General features: G+C 41.8%; 1 protein-coding gene across 1 annotated transcript in view; it reads left to right on the forward strand.

Annotated features, from left to right (window-relative positions):
- The window catches only part of LOC142151362 (volume-regulated anion channel subunit LRRC8E-like), a 30,721-nt gene extending 26,483 nt beyond the window's left edge, over window positions 1–4,238 (forward strand). Inside the window, exon 3 of the mRNA XM_075206916.1 lies at window positions 1,411–4,238. Within this exon, the coding sequence (XP_075063017.1) occupies window positions 1,411–3,687 (2,277 nt within the window). The 3' untranslated portion in view covers window positions 3,688–4,238. The remainder of the gene's footprint in view (window positions 1–1,410) is intronic.
- The last annotated feature ends 13,528 nt before the right edge of the window (window positions 4,239–17,766 follow it).

Raw genomic sequence — 17,766 nt, forward strand, 5'->3', positions numbered from 1 at the left:
TGAGGATAACAATACCAACAGGAATTTTTCCCTACAAGTTTTGGTAATTATTCTCAGTATATGGGAGAAGAACTAGAGAATTCAGTGAACATACATCTAGGTGGATTATTTGATCAATTCCTGGATTAATTTATGGTATGGACTCTGGATAACTCTGGACTCTATTATATTGTATACATTTGTATGAGCAAAAGTTTAGCGCCGTATGTTATACTTTATTTTGATATATGTTATATTATAGAAATTAGGTGGATTCTATCATTAGTATAATTAGTGGCAGCTATCCTATTTAGCGCGGATGGTTTTTTTCATCTCTATACACTATATGGCCCATTGATTTATCCACTTTCAGTTTTGAGAACCCTGTTAGGATTTTCTCCTCTGTAAATGTACTTGTATCTACCTAATTTTTATGAGGATACTTGCAACTTAACTGTGGTCCCTTCCCCAATCTTTCTGTAGTTAACACTGAGCAAAAATAATTATTAAGATGATCTGCTATTACCTTGTCTCCCTCAACCTAGAGTCTCACTCACTGTCTTCAGTCTTATTATTCCTCCTGTTTTTCTTCTTTCACTTATATACTGGAAAAAGTTTTGCCTCCTTTACCTACTGACTGGGTCATATTCTCTTCAGCTTGTGCCTTTGCACATCTGATTACCGTCTTGGCCTCCTTCTGTCTAGCAAGATACACCTCTTTGTCTTCATTATTCTGAGTCTGGCTTCCTTTTACTTGTACTTTTCTTAACCCTTTTGATGCAAAGGTCTGTTGCTTTTAGTATCGCACTTTTTTAATTTTCCCCACCTCTCCTGCACTCCTTTCTTCCACTCTTCCAAAGAGTCACTTACACATTTACCTATCTCTACAATGTAAGCTTTCCGAAAATTCAACACCTTTGTCTTTGTGTTGTATGAGTCTGTCTTGTCTTTATACTAAACCATACTGCTTGATGATCGCTGGATCCTAGGTTCTCACCCACATTTACATCAGATATTCTGTCACCATTTGTAAGAATAAAGTCTAATATTGTGTCTTTGTGAGTGGCCTCCCTCAACATTTGCTTGAGGGATGCTCCCTGCAAGGAATTCAGACCGTCCCTACTTCTATTGGAACTTGCAGAAGACTCCTCCCAGTTCACATCAGCTAGATAAGTCACCCATGATTATTACCTCTCCTTTTAAAGCCATTTTATTGATGTCCTGCACTAAGTTCCTGTCCAGTCCTTCTTCCTGACCTGGTGGTCTATAGATCACCCCAGTACGAAGAATAGCCTTTGTACTGGGGTGAACTGTAGACTTATAATTTTCTTCCATGTCCATATTCTTTTTTCTTTTCTTTTCATATTTGTTTTATTCATAAACCCCTCTGACTTCTCAATGCTAAAACACATGTTCTCTATCCATCCACAGGTAACTCAGGACAAGATCATTTGTCTTCCTAACCACACCTCGGCTGACTTCGTTTCACAAATTTCCTGCCAAGAATTCACCCAAAACTCGCAAGCCCCAAATGCTAGTGATGAAGACACCTCTAGTTCCACTCCTCCTCCTCCAATTGCTACTTCGGTCCCCCCACGTGAGATGAGCGGACTGCGCAATAACTTGGACCTTCAGCAGTATAGCTTTATCAATCAAATGTGCTATGAGACTGCTTTACATTGGTATGCCAAATATTTCCCATACCTCGTGGTCATTCACACTCTTATCTTTATTATTTGCGGCAATTTCTGGTTCAAATTTCCTGGCACAAGCTCTAAAATAGAACACTTCATCTCCATCCTAGGCAAGTGTTTCGACTCCCCATGGACAACTCGAGCGCTCTCTGAGGTTTCAGGAGAGACCACACAAGAGAAGAATGCAGACAGAGAGCTTTCAAAGCCCAGCTTTGAGGAGACTAGCCCTGCGACCGCCGAACTTCCAGTTCCAGAGAAACTTGTGGCCGAGACCTCTTCAGCTAGTGTTCTAGACAAGAAGGAAGGAGAACAGGCCAAAGCCCTATTTGAGAAAGTCAAGAAGTTTAGGCATCATGTGGAAGAAGGTGATCTTCTCTATTCCATGTATATGCGGCAAACCGTACTAAAAGTCTGCAAATTCGTTCTTATTACAGTGTACAACGCTGCCTTGGTAGGGAAAATACACTTCATTGTTCCATGTAGTGTGCATACCGAAGAAATGACCGGTTACAACAGCTTCTGCTGCAACCACACAAAGGCCCATCTCTTCTCCAAACTGGCTATCAGCTATTTGTGTTTTTTGGGCGTGTATGGCTTAACCTGCCTTTATACACTGTACTGGCTTTTCCGACGCCCATTGAAGGAGTACTCATTCCGGTCTGTGCGGGAAGAAACAGGGATTGGGGATATTCCTGATGTCAAAAATGATTTTGCATTTGTGCTTCACCTAGTGGATCAATACGATTCTCTCTACTCTAAGCGATTTGCCGTCTTTCTTTCGGAAGTTAGTGAAAGTAGGCTAAGGCAACTTAATCTCAATCATGAATGGCCAGCAGATAAACTAAGGCAGAAGCTTCAGCAGACACCAGAAGGTCGCTTGGAACTTCATCTGTTCAAACTGCCAGGATTGCCAGATACAGTGTTTGAAGTTACTGAGACAGAGTCTCTGAAATTGGAGATGCTAAGCGAAGCACTCATTCCTCCTCTGGTGTCCAAATTAATAAGGTTAGAAGAACTGTCTTTGTTCAATTGCTCAGCCAAGGTACAACATGCCTCTCTGGCTTACCTCCGGGATCACCTTAGGGTCCTTCAGATTAAGTTTGATGACATCAAGGAGATTCCACTTTGGGTTTTTAGCCTCCGGGCTCTTGAGGAGCTCCATCTGATTGGCTACCTGTCCCAAGACCTCTCAAAAACAGCTACCCTGGAAAGCTTGCGGGAGTTAAAAAGTCTGAAGTTGTTGACCATGAAGAGCAATCTTTCTAAAGTGCCTCAAACTGTTACAGAGGTAGCTAGCCACTTGCAGAAACTGAGTATTCAAAATGATGGCACAAAGCTCCTCACCGTTAATGCTTTAAAACGGCTTTCTCTATTGAAAGAGTTAGAGCTGATTCGATGTGATCTGGAGCGGATTCCCCATGCAGTCTTCAGCCTAAACAATCTACAGAGTTTGGACTTAAAGGACAACAGCCTACACACCATAGAGGAGATTATAAGCTTGCAGCACTGCCGGAAACTAAGTGTTCTTCGGTTGTGGCACAACCAGATTGCATACATCCCTGACCATATACGTAAATTGAAAGGCCTGGAAGAGTTGTGTTTAAATCGCAACAAGATTCTTGTATTGCCGCCTCAGCTCTTCCTCTGTACCAAGTTGCGGCACCTTGACCTATCTTACAATGAGATCCGGGAGCTGCCGCCAGAAGTTGGAGTCTTGCAGGTGCTGCAGTTCTTGGCCTTAACTGGGAACTTTTTAGAGGAACTCCCCAATGAGCTGTTCTTCTGTCAAAAGCTTAAGACTTTGAAGTTGGGACAAAATAAGATTACAAGCCTGTCCCCCAAAATTGGTTCTCTTGTGTCCTTGGTGAGGCTGGATATAAAAGGCAACAGAATGGATGTTTTGCCCCCAGAAGTTGGAGGATGCGTTAGTCTTAAAAAGTCTGGCTTTGTGGTGGAGCATTCATTACTGGAAACACTGCCGCTTGATGTGAGGGACAGGCTAAGTGAGGAATGAAGAAATGGCTGAATGCTAGGACAAAGATTAGTGGATGATTTAGTGTGAGAGACAGGAATTTGAGCTAGATCCAGTATAAATAAATGTCTGTCTAGGAGGAGGGGGGGAGTATACAAACACATTATACATTTTTGGCAAAAGGAAGCCCTAAAATCGATTTGATAAATGTTGGGGGAAAAAAGGGAAAGTACATTTATAGAGAAGGATTTACTTCACCCAAACACTTCCAGAGTTTCTGGTATCTGTTACATAGCATGCATTATGTACCCTTACCTCAATAATGGCCTTCCTAAAATTCCAAATTCTTGTACTGGAATTTTTTAAATTCACTATGTTGCCTCACAAAACAAGGTTGTAAGGATGTCCTTGCTTAACAATGGCAAACATGCATTTAGGAAAGTTCCTCAGCCACTGCTTAATCCATAGGTGCCCATGTGAAAATACCATCACAAAATGCAGTGGTCACAACTTGGCGATAGTGTCAAACGCAGTATCCTCCGATATACTTTTGTTTTACTTGAGACCACAATCTGTCAAATGTTTTTATGGACTGACTGGCTCACCCGTATTGGCTGGATTTTTGTTTTTTTATTATTTAATAAAATAAACATTTCAATAAATCATTGTGTATTTTGTTGCAGAAAATATCTGTATAGAGACAGAGGATAATTGTTATAGCCAAGTGGTGCAATTCATGTGATTGAAGTCAGCTTGCTGGATTACACCACTGTAACCTGACCTGCTCATATATTCTTTAATATGAGCGGAGAGAAACTGGCAATATGTGACGGCACCCGATTTGCTGCAAGAATCTGCACCATCTGCGCCATAGAGTGCAATCTCTCTAAATTGTAATTGTATTAAAGATTACAGTGTGTACCAGGTGAATGCAAGAATTGATTGACCATATTATAGGTGTGACTGAGAGAGCCAGGGGTGGCACGCTAGCATATAACCTCAGGAGGTGTAATGATTGCTGTGTGGGAATGATAATCTAAAATAGCATTGGAGACTGGGTCCATCCTAGGAATGGCCTGGCGGAGGAGACAACCAGCCTCTCAAGCCCCCCCCCCCCCCCCCACCAATGCACGGCCAAGCCCTGCTTGTAGACATGTGCACGTACTTTGTCTCAACGTGTGAATTATGAGATGTTAGGTGGTATGAATGACCAACTATGAGGCAGATCACACACTTTTACTGTGCACCGGTTTCTATAAATGCCCTTTCCAGGCGTCCAGTCACAATAATGTACAGCTCCTTGCCCATGTGGTGATGTATTTCGGTGCTTAGGAAGCGCAGGGAGAAGGTTTGGTATGAGTTGTCTCTATAGAAATGATATCACTGCAGTTACAATGATTAAAATGTCAGCAGAAAGTTTTGGTTAGTATAAAAGAGCCACAGAGCACTGCTGAATCTTTGCTGTCAGAGCTGTATGTGCATGTGGCTGGAGAATTAGGGAGGGCTCAGGTACGCCTCTGTAATTGGGTAAACTGGCGTCTGTAATTACGGTCTGGACTAAATGAGTCATGACATGTCATAGCAGCTTACTGGGAGAGGCTGCTCTGGACTGATGACCAGCCTGCACACATGCCTAACAACATAGGAGTAGAGCGCCACCTTGTGGCAACTACTAAAAACAATGTCCTAGAAAAACAGAAAAATGAAAAGCTGAAAAAAACAAATCAAAGAGCTGACAGCTAGAAGTGTGTGAAGTGATGTGTGTGTATATTCTTACAGGTATAACCTGTACTTTCTAGAGTTTAAATGGTTAGTGACAGTATTACCCGCTTAATTTAGATTAGCCAGACATGTTGATATGACACAAGTGTCAAAAACGCACATCATTGTGTAAACTTGCATTAAGTGTGTGTGAAAGCGTTAGAACATATTTAATCTGGAATGGTATGTGCCCAATACTCCTCTTACAGGGATGCAAGCAAAAAATAAAGATGTCTGTTTTATTATTTGTCAGGTTTCACCAAAACATGGGAATGTTTACTCATTATAACAATCCAATCACAATGCACACATGTAAAAATACATGTGTTTATTCACATACAAAAGGGCTCCTCGTGTTTTTGGGGTATTTTTTAAGTAGAAAAATTTCCATGGGCAAGTGTATAATTTTCATAATATGTACCAAGCTGTAGGTGTAGCATGAATATTCAACATGATAATTCTCTTGTAAATAGTCAGTTTGTGTACAGTATGTACAGATATCCGGCCTTAAAACAGACTACACATCACACAACCCTTTTGCAGTGCTAAAATTATTTATTTTTGTTTGGAAAGGCCCAAGGTGCAGTGTGGTCTGTGGGTATATGTGCATCGTGTCCTAGAGCCTGACGTAGAGCTGGACATATTCCATGTGTATGCTGACTAGACACACTAGCAGTAAACAGCAGCATATGCCCTAGACTTACACTCGGAGTAAACGGCAGCATATGCCCTAGACTTACACTAGGAGTAAACGGCAGCATATGCACTAGACTTACACTAGGAGTAAACAGCAGCATATGCACTAGACTTACACTAGCAGTAAACAGCAGCATATGCACTAGACTTACACTAGGAGTAAACGGCAGCATATGCCCTAGACTTACACTAGGAGTAAACGGCAGCATATGCACTAGACTTACACTAGGAGTAAACGGCAGCATATGCACTAGACTTACACTAGGAGTAAACGGCAGCATATGCACTAGACTTACACTAGGAGTAAACGGCAGCATATGCACTAGACTTACACTAGGAGTAAACAGCAGCATATGCACTAGACTTACACTAGCAGTAAACAGCAGCATATGCACTAGACTTACACTAGGAGTAAACGGCAGCATATGCCCTAGACTTACACTAGGAGTAAACGGCAGCATATGCACTAGACTTACACTAGGAGTAAACGGCAGCATATGCACTAGACTTACACTAGGAGTAAACGGCAGCATATGCACTAGACTTACACTAGGAGTAAACGGCAGCATATGCACTAGACTTACACTAGGAGTAAACGGCAGCATATGCACTAGACTTACACTAGGAGTAAACGGCAGCATATGCACTAGACTTACACTAGGAGTAAACAGCAGCATATGCACTAGACTTACACTAGCAGTAAACAGCAGCATATGCACTAGACTTACACTAGGAGTAAACGGCAGCATATGCCCTAGACTTACACTAGGAGTAAACGGCAGCATATGCACTAGACTTACACTAGGAGTAAACGGCAGCATATGCACTAGACTTACACTAGGAGTAAACGGCAGCATATGCACTAGACTTACACTAGGAGTAAACGGCAGCATATGCACTAGACTTACACTAGGAGTAAACGGCAGCATATGCACTAGACTTACACTAGGAGTAAACGGCAGCATATGCACTAGACTTACACTCGGAGTAAACGGCAGCATATGCACTAGACTTACACTAGGAGTAAACGGCAGCATATGCACTAGACTTACACTAGGGGCTAGATTTACTAATCTGCGGGTTTGAAAAAGTGGGGATGTTGCCTATAGCAACCAATCAGATTCTAGCTTTCATTTATTTAGTGCTTTCTACAAAATGAAAGCTAGAATCTGATTGGTTGCTATAGGCAACATCCCCACTTTTTCAAACCCGCAGCTTAGTAAATCTAGCCCTAGGAGTAAACGGCAGCATATGCACTAGACTTACACTAGGAGTAAACGGCAGCATATGCACTAGACTTACACTAGGAGTAAACGGCAGCATATGCACTAGACTTACACTAGGAGTAAACGGCAGCATATGCACTAGACTTACACTAGAGGGTAACTGGCAACATATGCGCTTGTTGTGCGCCATGAGTAACAAAAGCATTGAGATGCGACTTGTCCATTAGTAGTAAATGCTAAAGTCACATTACAAAATTTGAACATAATACAAAAGAGCAATGGAGTGAGAAAAAAAAAATATATATATATATATATATATATATATTATAGTAGTATGGACGGTTTTATTGATAAATGTGATTCATACTTACTATGTAAAATGCAATTATTTACAGACACAAATACACAATTGAAGTACAAATTAAGTTCGATTAAACACAAACATCCATTGTCTTCCCCTTTAATAATGAAGTGAAAATCTTCCATCCAGCCTTGGTATGAATGCGAATACGTAATGTGAATAGATGAACAAGACCTCACATTATACGCTATACACTAATGCTTTATTCACTAGCAAAGAGAGGGGTCCAGATGGAATGGTACAATCAGAAGTGTTATATTTTGCCACTTGATGGCACTTACATGGACACCCCCTTCTTGTACTCGGACATCAGTGTAATATGTGTCTGAATCTGCATACGAACGGAAGCGTAAGTCTTTTTGGTGTGTATGTGCAGTCAAACTGAAACATGACACTCACAAGTGACGAGAATTAATAAATTATTGTCCAATTAGGCCCAAGCCTTCCAGACGCAATGATAAAAAAAAATATGTTCTTGCCTAATTAAAGGGGCATGGGCAAAACAAAAAGGGAGAATCAATCCCACTAGTGCATGTGCACTACATGACTGTCATTCTGCTTTCTGTGAGGTTTGCTTTTCTCTGGAATAATGAGAAATAGAGATTACTGGTCACGTCGGGATGGTCCTTCTGTATCCAGGCAGAAGGGAATCGATGTGCATCGCCCTCCTCCCAGGTATGGGGAAAATTGAGGTAAATTGTAACTTTAACCCACAACAAGTTGATACCAAGTTTTTATATGGTAATAATTCAACACAAAATGCATCTTTGTTTGCCTGATCTATGACCCAAGTGTGAAGAATCAGTCTATCCGTGTGTACCAAACACGGCACAGGGCCTACAGGATGTGGCACAGCGAGAAGATCAGCACACACATGGTCCGATGTAGTCCATCCCGAAAATAGCATCTGAAAAATTCTGATCAGTGATTGATTGGCAGAATCACCCATATATGGGAATCTTTAATATTCATCCAAATACCAAACCCAACTCGGTGGTAAATGTATTAACATGCGGGTTCTTCAACACCCGCGAGTTCAGAGTCTTCGGCGATTAAATTTAAAGCGGCGTTGCCCTGTAAAGAGAAACTTCCCTTTACAATGCAGCGCCGCTTTAAATTTAATCGCCGAAGATGCTGAACTCGCGGGTGTTGAAGAACCCGCATGTTAACACATTTACCCCTCGGTCTCTAAATTGCCTACTACTTCCTAATATGACTCAAAGCACTTTAAATTTGCAGAATAAACACACAATAAAGTAAACATATTGGGTAGGGTGGAAGATGAGGTGCATTAGTGAAATGCGTGAGTTAACAGGTAAGTCTTGGGTCTGTTATTGAGGATTTCTATAGAGGAGGTTTCTCAGACTGTGGGAAGGGAGCAAGTTCCAAAGAGTAGGAACCACCAGGCTAAAAGCTCAGACCCCATATGAAGTATAGGAGATTGTAGGTACTACTTGTAGTCCTTCTGTGGATTGTAGTGGCAAGTACAAGTCTCACGAAATGGTGGTAGGGGCTCTTTTTAGGGAGCTTACCTTGGACGTCTGCGCTTGACGGGAGTGTCTTGGGGATTGGTGCTGCCGTTACGGAGTCTTTGGGTGTTCCAATTGCCGAACTTGTTGTATGTCTTCTTGTCTGTGCCGTGGCGCAACCTGGGGTAGAGAGAGGGGAGGGGGGGGGGTGTGTATAGAGAACACAGATACAGATGTGGTACCAACAATATACTTTTGTGCTTGTGGGTATGCGGTAGTTTGTGTTTAGGGATTGGAGTTTGTTTTAACTTTTTTATTTTTGATTAACGCTTATTTTTATTTTTTATTTTCCTCATAATGGGCTGTTTTATAATAATAGTATTCTATTTTTGTGCCTGTATCTTAAGATGGGAATGGGGTCTTATGGATGTTTGGGGAGGGGCTATTATTGCTTGGGCATATGCGTACCGGATGTTTATGTGTGGTACTACGCTAAAATGTACGTCCCGGTGTAACTGATTATATAGTTTTTAATTTTAGATTCGTTGAGTGTTTCTCTTATTAACTCTGGATAAGCTATTTTTATACGTTTATAACGGGAGTGGCATTTGATATTGGTGGGGGGGGAGAGGGAGAAATGGGGGAATGATATTGATGAATGTCTAAACAATGATTAGTTAATAATAAAAGGGAGATTTGTGGCGTTTAGGGGTAGGGTGATTAATTGGGCAGCTGATCTTTTTTAGGGGGCTGCGCCGTGGCTATGTTGGGAATCTATGTCTGTTGTGATATGATGTTGTTTTATTTTATTTTTATTTCCATTTTTATTTTTTTTTATTTTTTTCCCTCCTTGTGTAATTTATGTATTTTGTTATAGGGAAACATTTAGGTGGATAGGTGTTTACGGCTTATTTGGGGTTTAAGTTTGTATTTCTTGGGGGCGGGGGGGTTTAAAAAAAGGAACTTTGGTGAGTTTTTATAAAGTTATATTATGGAATGGGGTGGGAGCCCGGAGCTAATCCGATATTGTTTAATTTGGTATTCCAGATAAATGGTTGAGATTTAAAATGTATTAATTTAATTTATTTTACTAATTTATAATGTATTAATTTATTTGGGGGGTGTGGGGGGTTCAGTATTTTGGTGGGGAGGAATGGCGGGTGATGCTTGGTGCAGGGGTCGGGGGGGAGGAGAAGGGAGGGAAATAATTATACTTACAAGAAGATTCCTAGGTTGAAGTCTATGTTGAGGCCTTTCGGTGTGAGGGTCCCCAGTGTGTGGATCCATCTTGCTTCTTCTTTTGATATTAGTTTAATGTAGTCGCCTCCTCTCCATGGTTTTTGGATCTGTTTAATTCCCATGAATTTCAGTCCTGTGGGGTCTTGATGGTGTGTCGTTTTGAAGTGTTCTGATACGCTGTGATTCTGCAAACCTTTTCTTATGTTTCTTATGTGCTCTGGGATTCTTGTCTTGAGGTTTCTGATTGTTCTTGCCACGTACTGAAGTCCGCAGGGGCATTCCAGTAGGTAGATTATTCCTGTGGAGTCGAAGGTCATTTTGTCTTCAATTTTGTGTTTGCTACTGTTTGAATTTGGTGCAAATTCGGTTGCTGGTTTGGTGGAACTGTGTTTCGTTGTTCTGCATGCCAGGCATCTGTTGCAATGGTAGTATCCCTTTTTCCCTTCTTTTATCCAAGTTTCCTTGTTTTTCTTTTCTTTGTTGTTGGTGGGGATGAAGCTGGCCGTTACCATGTTCTTTAGATTTCTTGCCTTCCTGTACACTATCCTTGGTTTGGGTGGCAGATGTTCCTTTAGTTGTTCATCCTCGAGTAGGATGTGCCAATGTTTTTGCAGGATGGTTTCTAGTTTTCTATGGTTGCTGTGGTAGTTTGTGATGAAGAGGGGTGCATTGTCTTCTTTTGTTTCTTTGGGTTTGTAGGAGAGAAGTTCTTCCCTTTCCAGGTTTTCTGCTTTTTCCAGTTCTTTCTCCAGATGATCTTGATCGTAGTTTCTATCTTTGAACTTCTGTTTCATTGCTTCGGCTTGTTCTTTAAAGGTTTCCATAGTGGAGCAGTTTCTTCTTATTCTCCTGAATTGTCCCCCTGGGATGTTCTTTAGCCATGTCTTGTGGTGATTGCTGCTTGCCGGGATGTAGCTGTTGCAGTCGACTGGTTTCATGTAAGTTTTGGTCTGGATGGTGTTGTCTTTGATGTAGATGGTGAGGTCCAGGAATTCTACTTCATTCTTGCTTGAGTTTGAGGTAAATCTCAGGTTGAGGTCGTTGTTGTTAATGTATTCTAGGAAGGAGTGGAGCTCTATGTCATTGCCTTTCCATATGAATACGATGTCATCTATGTACCTTTTCCATGTTACTATGTTGTCGCGGTGGGGATTGTTGTTCCAGATGTTGTCTTCCTCCCATTTTGCCATGTAGAGGTTCGCGTAGCTTGGCGCGAATTTCGTACCCATTGCGGTGCCTGTTTGTAGTAGATGTCTTCGAACCAGAAGTAGTTGTGGTCGAGAATGAAGTTGATGGCTTCTGTGATGAAAGTGGCTTGGTAGAGCTTTAAACAACCAAGAGCTACAAACACCCCTGCCCACCACCACCGCAGAGCTATAGACACATCCCATACAGAAGGTACCACACCACCACAATATACACCGCATCAGAGCTGTAAACAGGGCAAAGAGCTATAGACCCACATCAGCAAAAAGAGCTATAATCTACCGCATACCCACAAGCACAAAAGTATATTGTTGGTACCACATCTGTATCTGTGTTCTCTATACACAAGTACAAGTTACGGAATCAGAAGCTGCTTCAACTATCAAGGTGATATAGATTTGAATGAGAATACGAACATCTTGAAACAATTTTTTCTCTTACAGGCAGCCAGTGAAGGGAATGGAGAACACGTATTATGTGGAAACCCCAAGCTTAGTTGGTTAACCCAGCTGCAGTCTTATCATTTGATGCTGAGCTTCCATAATAAGAACCTATTTTATCAGGATTCAACCTCAGCCAAATGGCATTCATCCATTCCTGGAGCTCAGCCTGAGGACTCATATAGGGTTCTTAGTACGCGGAGCAAAGGACAAGTATAGCTGAGTATTGTCTGCATAGCAATGTAATCCAGGCCATGGTGCATCATTATGTTAACCAGTGGTGTGGCAGGGCCACTGGTGCAGATGAGTGTACTACTCCAGACACTCTCTATGACCTGCCAGTGAAAAATAATTTAAACCAGCTATGGACTGTGGCATCCAGGCCACAGAAACTTTTCAGCTGCTCTATTAGACTCCCATGGTTTACTGTATCAAATACTGCAGAGAGCTCAAAGAGGATTAATATCGTACAACTGTCTTTGTCTCTTAGTGCCGGAAGCACATTAACCCAGGTTTTTTCAGTACTACGTCATATCCTGAATCCTGATCGGAAAGGATCGTAAATATCATCGGTTGACAGACAGGATTCCAGTTGGGTTGCACCCACTTTCTTAATAGCCTTCTCTAGAAAAGCAGAATTTGACACTGGCCTGCAGTTGGTTATGGGTCTAAAGAAGGTCTTTATCCAAGAAGGTTCTGACAACTGATCCTTTAGTGGTCCAGGAAAATGCTCTAAAGGGCGTTGCTTTATTTTGTAAATACGAGACTAATTATGTCAATACACCCTATTAAGAAGATTGTTGGGATTGGGTCCAGATTACAACTGGTGATACATAATCCTAGGGTAATTTTAACCATGCTTTCTTCATCCATGGAATCACAGCTAGTACAAGAGGCCAGATAACCCTCATTCGCAAACCTGGAATTATTCCACTGCACTGTTGGGATTCCAGTCCAAATGGAAGATATCTTATTATCAATGCAAACTCATTGCACCTTGACTCGGAGAGGGCTGCATTTGGTTGCAGACATGCTGATCTGCAAAGCTTCTCCACTGTATGGAATGCTGAGCTGGTCTGATGTTTACTGCCATAATCTCTCTCGACAGGAAATCAGACTTCTTACAGGTGATTGTGGACTGGTATTCTTCAGTATGCTTGACCAGTTTTAGCTTTCTCTCTACCATGCTAGTCTTCCGCCAATGCCTTTCATTCCTGCTACCACTCTTCTTCAGCTCCCTAATACTGTTGCTTGGCAGTGTGATATGTGCGGTTGTACAGTCATGGGCCAATAGTTTTGAAAATAACACAAGTATTGCTTTTCGCAACTTTGCTGCTTCAATGTTTTTAGACCTTTTTGTCAGATGGCGCTATGGTATACCGAAGTAAAATTACAAGCATTTCATAAGTGTCAAAGGCTTTTATTGACAATTATATTAAGTTTATGCAGAGTCAATATTTGCAGTGTTGACCCTTCTATTTGAAGACCTCTGCAATTCGCCCTGGCATGCTGTCAATCAACTTCTGGGTCACATACTGACTGATGGCCGCCCATTCTTGCCTACTCAATGCTTGGAGTTTGTCAGAATTTGTGGGGTTTTATTTGTCCACCCGCCTCTTAAGGATTGACCTCAAGTACTCAATGGGATTAAGGTCTGGGGAGTTTCCTGGCCTTGGACCCAAAATTTAGATGTTTTGATACCCGAGCCACTTAGTTATCACTTTTAGCTTATGGCAAGGTGCTCCATCATGCTGGAAAAGGCATTGCTCATCACCAAACTGTTCTTGGATGGTTGGGAGAAGGGGTTGGGTACGGCTCCACTGTTTAAATAGTTAACCTGTGTGGTCCCGACATTGCAGCTTTAAATTTAACTTCATTCAGGCCGCACTGACGTCAGACGCTACTGCCGGACAGCTGTCCATTCGGAAGGAGGTCCTGTCAGCCTTCTGCTGCAATCGGCCCTCTGCAGAGTCGTTTTTCAGGTAAGTCTGTCAATATTGCTGTCATTTTTTTCATGAAATCATTTTTTATTGTAGGTCTTCTCTGTTTCGGATTTCTCGTCATCGATTACCACTGGGGAGAAGTTGCTCTTGGAGGATGTTTTGGTATCATTCTTTATTCATGACTGTGGTGTTAGGCAAAATTATGAGTGAGCCCACTCCCTTGGCTGAGAAGCAACCCCACAGATGTATGGTCTCAGAATGCTTTACTGTTGTATGACACAGGACTGATGGTATTGCTCACAGTCTCTTCTGCGGACAAGCGTTTTTCCAGATGCCCCAAACAATCTGAAAGAGGATTTAGCAGAGAAAATGACTTTACCCCAGTCCTCAGCAGTCCAATCCCTGTACCTTTTTAAGAATATCAGTCTGTCCCTGATGTTTTTCCAGGAGAGAAGTGGCTTCTTTGCTGGCCTTCTTGACACCAGGCCATCCTCCAAAAGTCTTCGCCTCACTGTGCATGCAGATGCACCTCACAACTGCCTGCTGCCATTCCTGAGCAAGCTCTGCACTGGTGGTGCCCCGATCCCACAACTGAATCAACTTTAGGAGACTGTCCTGGCAATTGCTGGACATTCTTCGGGACCCTGACGCCTTCTTCACAATTATTGAACCTCTCTCCTTGAAGTTCTTGATGATCCAATAAATGGTTGATTTAGGTGCAATCTTATTAGCAGCAATAACCTTGCCTGTGAAGACCTTTTTGTGCAAAGCAATGATGACTGCACGAGTTTCCTTGCAGATAACTATGGTTAACAGAGGAAGAACAATGATTTCAAGCACCACCCGCATTTCAAATCTTCCAGTCTGTTATTCTAACTCAATTAGCATGACAGAGTTATCTCCAGCCTTGTCCTCGGCAACATTCTTACTTGTGTTAATGAGAGAATCACTGACCTGATGTCAGCTGGTCCCTTTGTGGCAGGGCTGAAATGCAGTGGAAATGTTTTTGGGATAAAGTTCATTGTAATGGCAAAGAGGGACTTAATTGCAATTCATCTGATCACTCTTCATGACATTCTGGAGTATATGCAAATTGCCATCATAAAAACTGAGGCAGCAGACTTTGTGAAAAATATTTGTGTCATTCTCAAAACTTTTGGCTATGACTGTATACACGCAGGAGTGATTAGTATCCATTGCAGCCATCACCTCCCTATTCTAGGAACAAGGATCTTCAAAGACACCCATTACATAAGAGAGATTCTGATTTGCTATCAAGCCTGAAAAGTAATGCCCCTCATTGGCCGATACCTGGTAATCTCCATGGGTGAAGTTCTAAGTAAGTAACTCAGTTTATTTTTAGGCCAGAAATGTCTAACCCAATCTTGAAAGCAAGATCAAAGGGTTTATTTACTGAACTGTGGGTTTGAAAAACTGGAGATGTTGCCTATAGCAACCGGATTCTAGCTGTCAATTTTGTAGAACGTTCTAAATAAATAACTAGAATCTGGTGCTATAGGCAACAACTCCACTTTTTCAAACCCCCACTTTAGTAAATATACCCCAAGTGTGTGAGCACTTTTATGCATAACGGAGGGAATAACTTGTGTGAGGCCCAAAGCATTAATTGTGCAGAGAAGATTTTGACCTAGATGTGAGTTTATCATCGACCCATGCATAGCAATCCCTCAAGGACTAAACCAGCAACAATGTTTGCAAATTCTTTCAGAAATGTCTTCCCATAATCAGGGAGGTGGTAGATTTGAAGGACTCTGAAACTCAGCCTGTAGCACTCCACGTACCAATACACGCAAATGAGCAAGTTATTCTCACTGAGTGGGTCCTACGTTTGATGTATTTGTAAAGCAGCTTACCACTCCACCTTGGCTGTGCTCATGTCTTGCGCAGTAAATTGCTGATCATTTGGTTTTGACATCAGTTTCCAAATAGGGGCTGTGTTTTTGTCTAGCCATGTCTCCATAACGCAGGCTAGATCTAATGATTCAATATGGTCAACAATTGTAGAAGTCTTGTTTCTTATAGATCGAGGATTATAGAGAACAGTCCTGATACAGCAAGAGCATGAGGTAGTTTTCTGTATATCTAGTGATTGGAGTCATACAGGGAGAACTCTGTACCTCCGAACACTAGACAGTCTGTTGGACACCACTTCTGTCTTTTCAAAATGGCGGTGAGCAGGAGGACAAGGGACTTAGAGGGGTTCAGAGGACAGGAGGTTTTCAGCCTGGCAGCCCTGGGGAATTTAAAAAAAAGGCTTGAAGGATGGAAGCTTGTGATGGTGCAGTAGGAACTGCAGAGTGAATGAATGAAACTGGAGGAGTAGGAATAGATTGGGTCAGTGAAAAAGTAAATCTGGATAAGATCAGTGTGGCTGGATCACATAGAAATAATTTATTGTAGAAATTGACTTCAATTAGTGGCGCAGGCACAAGTTTATATAATTGCAAATGTACTAATATTTGATACTGTGTATTAAAAATGTATTCATTTGTGAGGTATTGATTTCTGAGTTAGTAGCCATTTGCTTGAGGAAATCCAATTTGTAACTTTGAGAGGAAATCTTAAATGAAGTTAATTCTTTTCATATGAAGTGACCAACACTCGCTTCAGCCTGAAGGCACAGCAGGAGGTTGTTGCCTTTAGTTCCTGTGTAGGTTTCCTTCCTGTATCTTAGAACCTGTCAAACAATGTACACTCAGGATTCAAGTAATTTAGGATATCACAGATTGCTGTGAATTTTGTAAGCTAAATTGTGTTAAATGCAAGATTAGAGAATATATTACATCTTGAATGGTAAACAATCAATGTAAAAAGTGTTAAACCCCTCCAGGCTGATTTGTGTGCAGGTTGATGAAGCAGCCTGGATTGGTTAAAGAAGCAGAAGGCCAGATTACCTCCTGCCAGGGTATGCATGCAAAAGGCCAGATTACCTCCTGCCAGGGTATGCACGCAAATCTGTATATAAATCTGTATATAAAGAGCTGTATTTTACCATGTAAGGTATTTTTCCATCTGTAATTTCTGAAAAGATTGCTAGCACATAAACTGGCATGTAACTGTCCTTATAAGGGCTTTTTCAAGATCCTGCTTTGGTACATACTTACCTGCGGCAATTCCTGTGACCTACAGATTAGACTAATCGAATCCGTCATCCGGCTGTTATGAGGTTGGAACCCAGCATCCAGTACCAACGCTCTTCCCGCTACCCTGCAACTCAAGCCAGTGTGATAGACCAGGGGCAGCCATCCACAGCAACCCTGATCTAAAAGAACAGGTCAGGGGTACCAGCCCAGGTGCCCAGCAGGGGGCTACGCTAGCAGCCAGAGTTACCCAGAAGGAAGCGGTTCTAGATTCTGCAAAGCCTAGTGATGGCAGTAGAAGCCCTGCCTACTGCATGTAGAGGGGCGCAATTTGGGATAAAGAAAGGGGACGTGCAATAGACACCAATAACATCATACTCTACCAATTAAAGATGAACTATAGTAAGCAAGTAGAGCTACAAATATCAACTATTTCCTGTAGCCCAGTTCCCTGATGTCCTTCAAACTGTGTAACAAAATTCCCTCACTGTGATTCTAGATGTATTAGATTATTTATTCTAGCTCCTGACAACTGCCATATATCTTGTGTGAAAGCGGGAGATTTTCCTAGACGCTATCCACATTTATAGAGCAGACACAAAAGGGGGTTTTCACTTTTTGCCTACTAGAATTAGATTTTCTGCTACCAGTATGTTTTTCGAGTAAGGGAGGAAACTGG

Source organism: Mixophyes fleayi, chromosome 4, assembly GCF_038048845.1.
Source record: "Mixophyes fleayi isolate aMixFle1 chromosome 4, aMixFle1.hap1, whole genome shotgun sequence".
NCBI classification, from domain to species: domain Eukaryota; kingdom Metazoa; phylum Chordata; class Amphibia; order Anura; family Limnodynastidae; genus Mixophyes; species Mixophyes fleayi.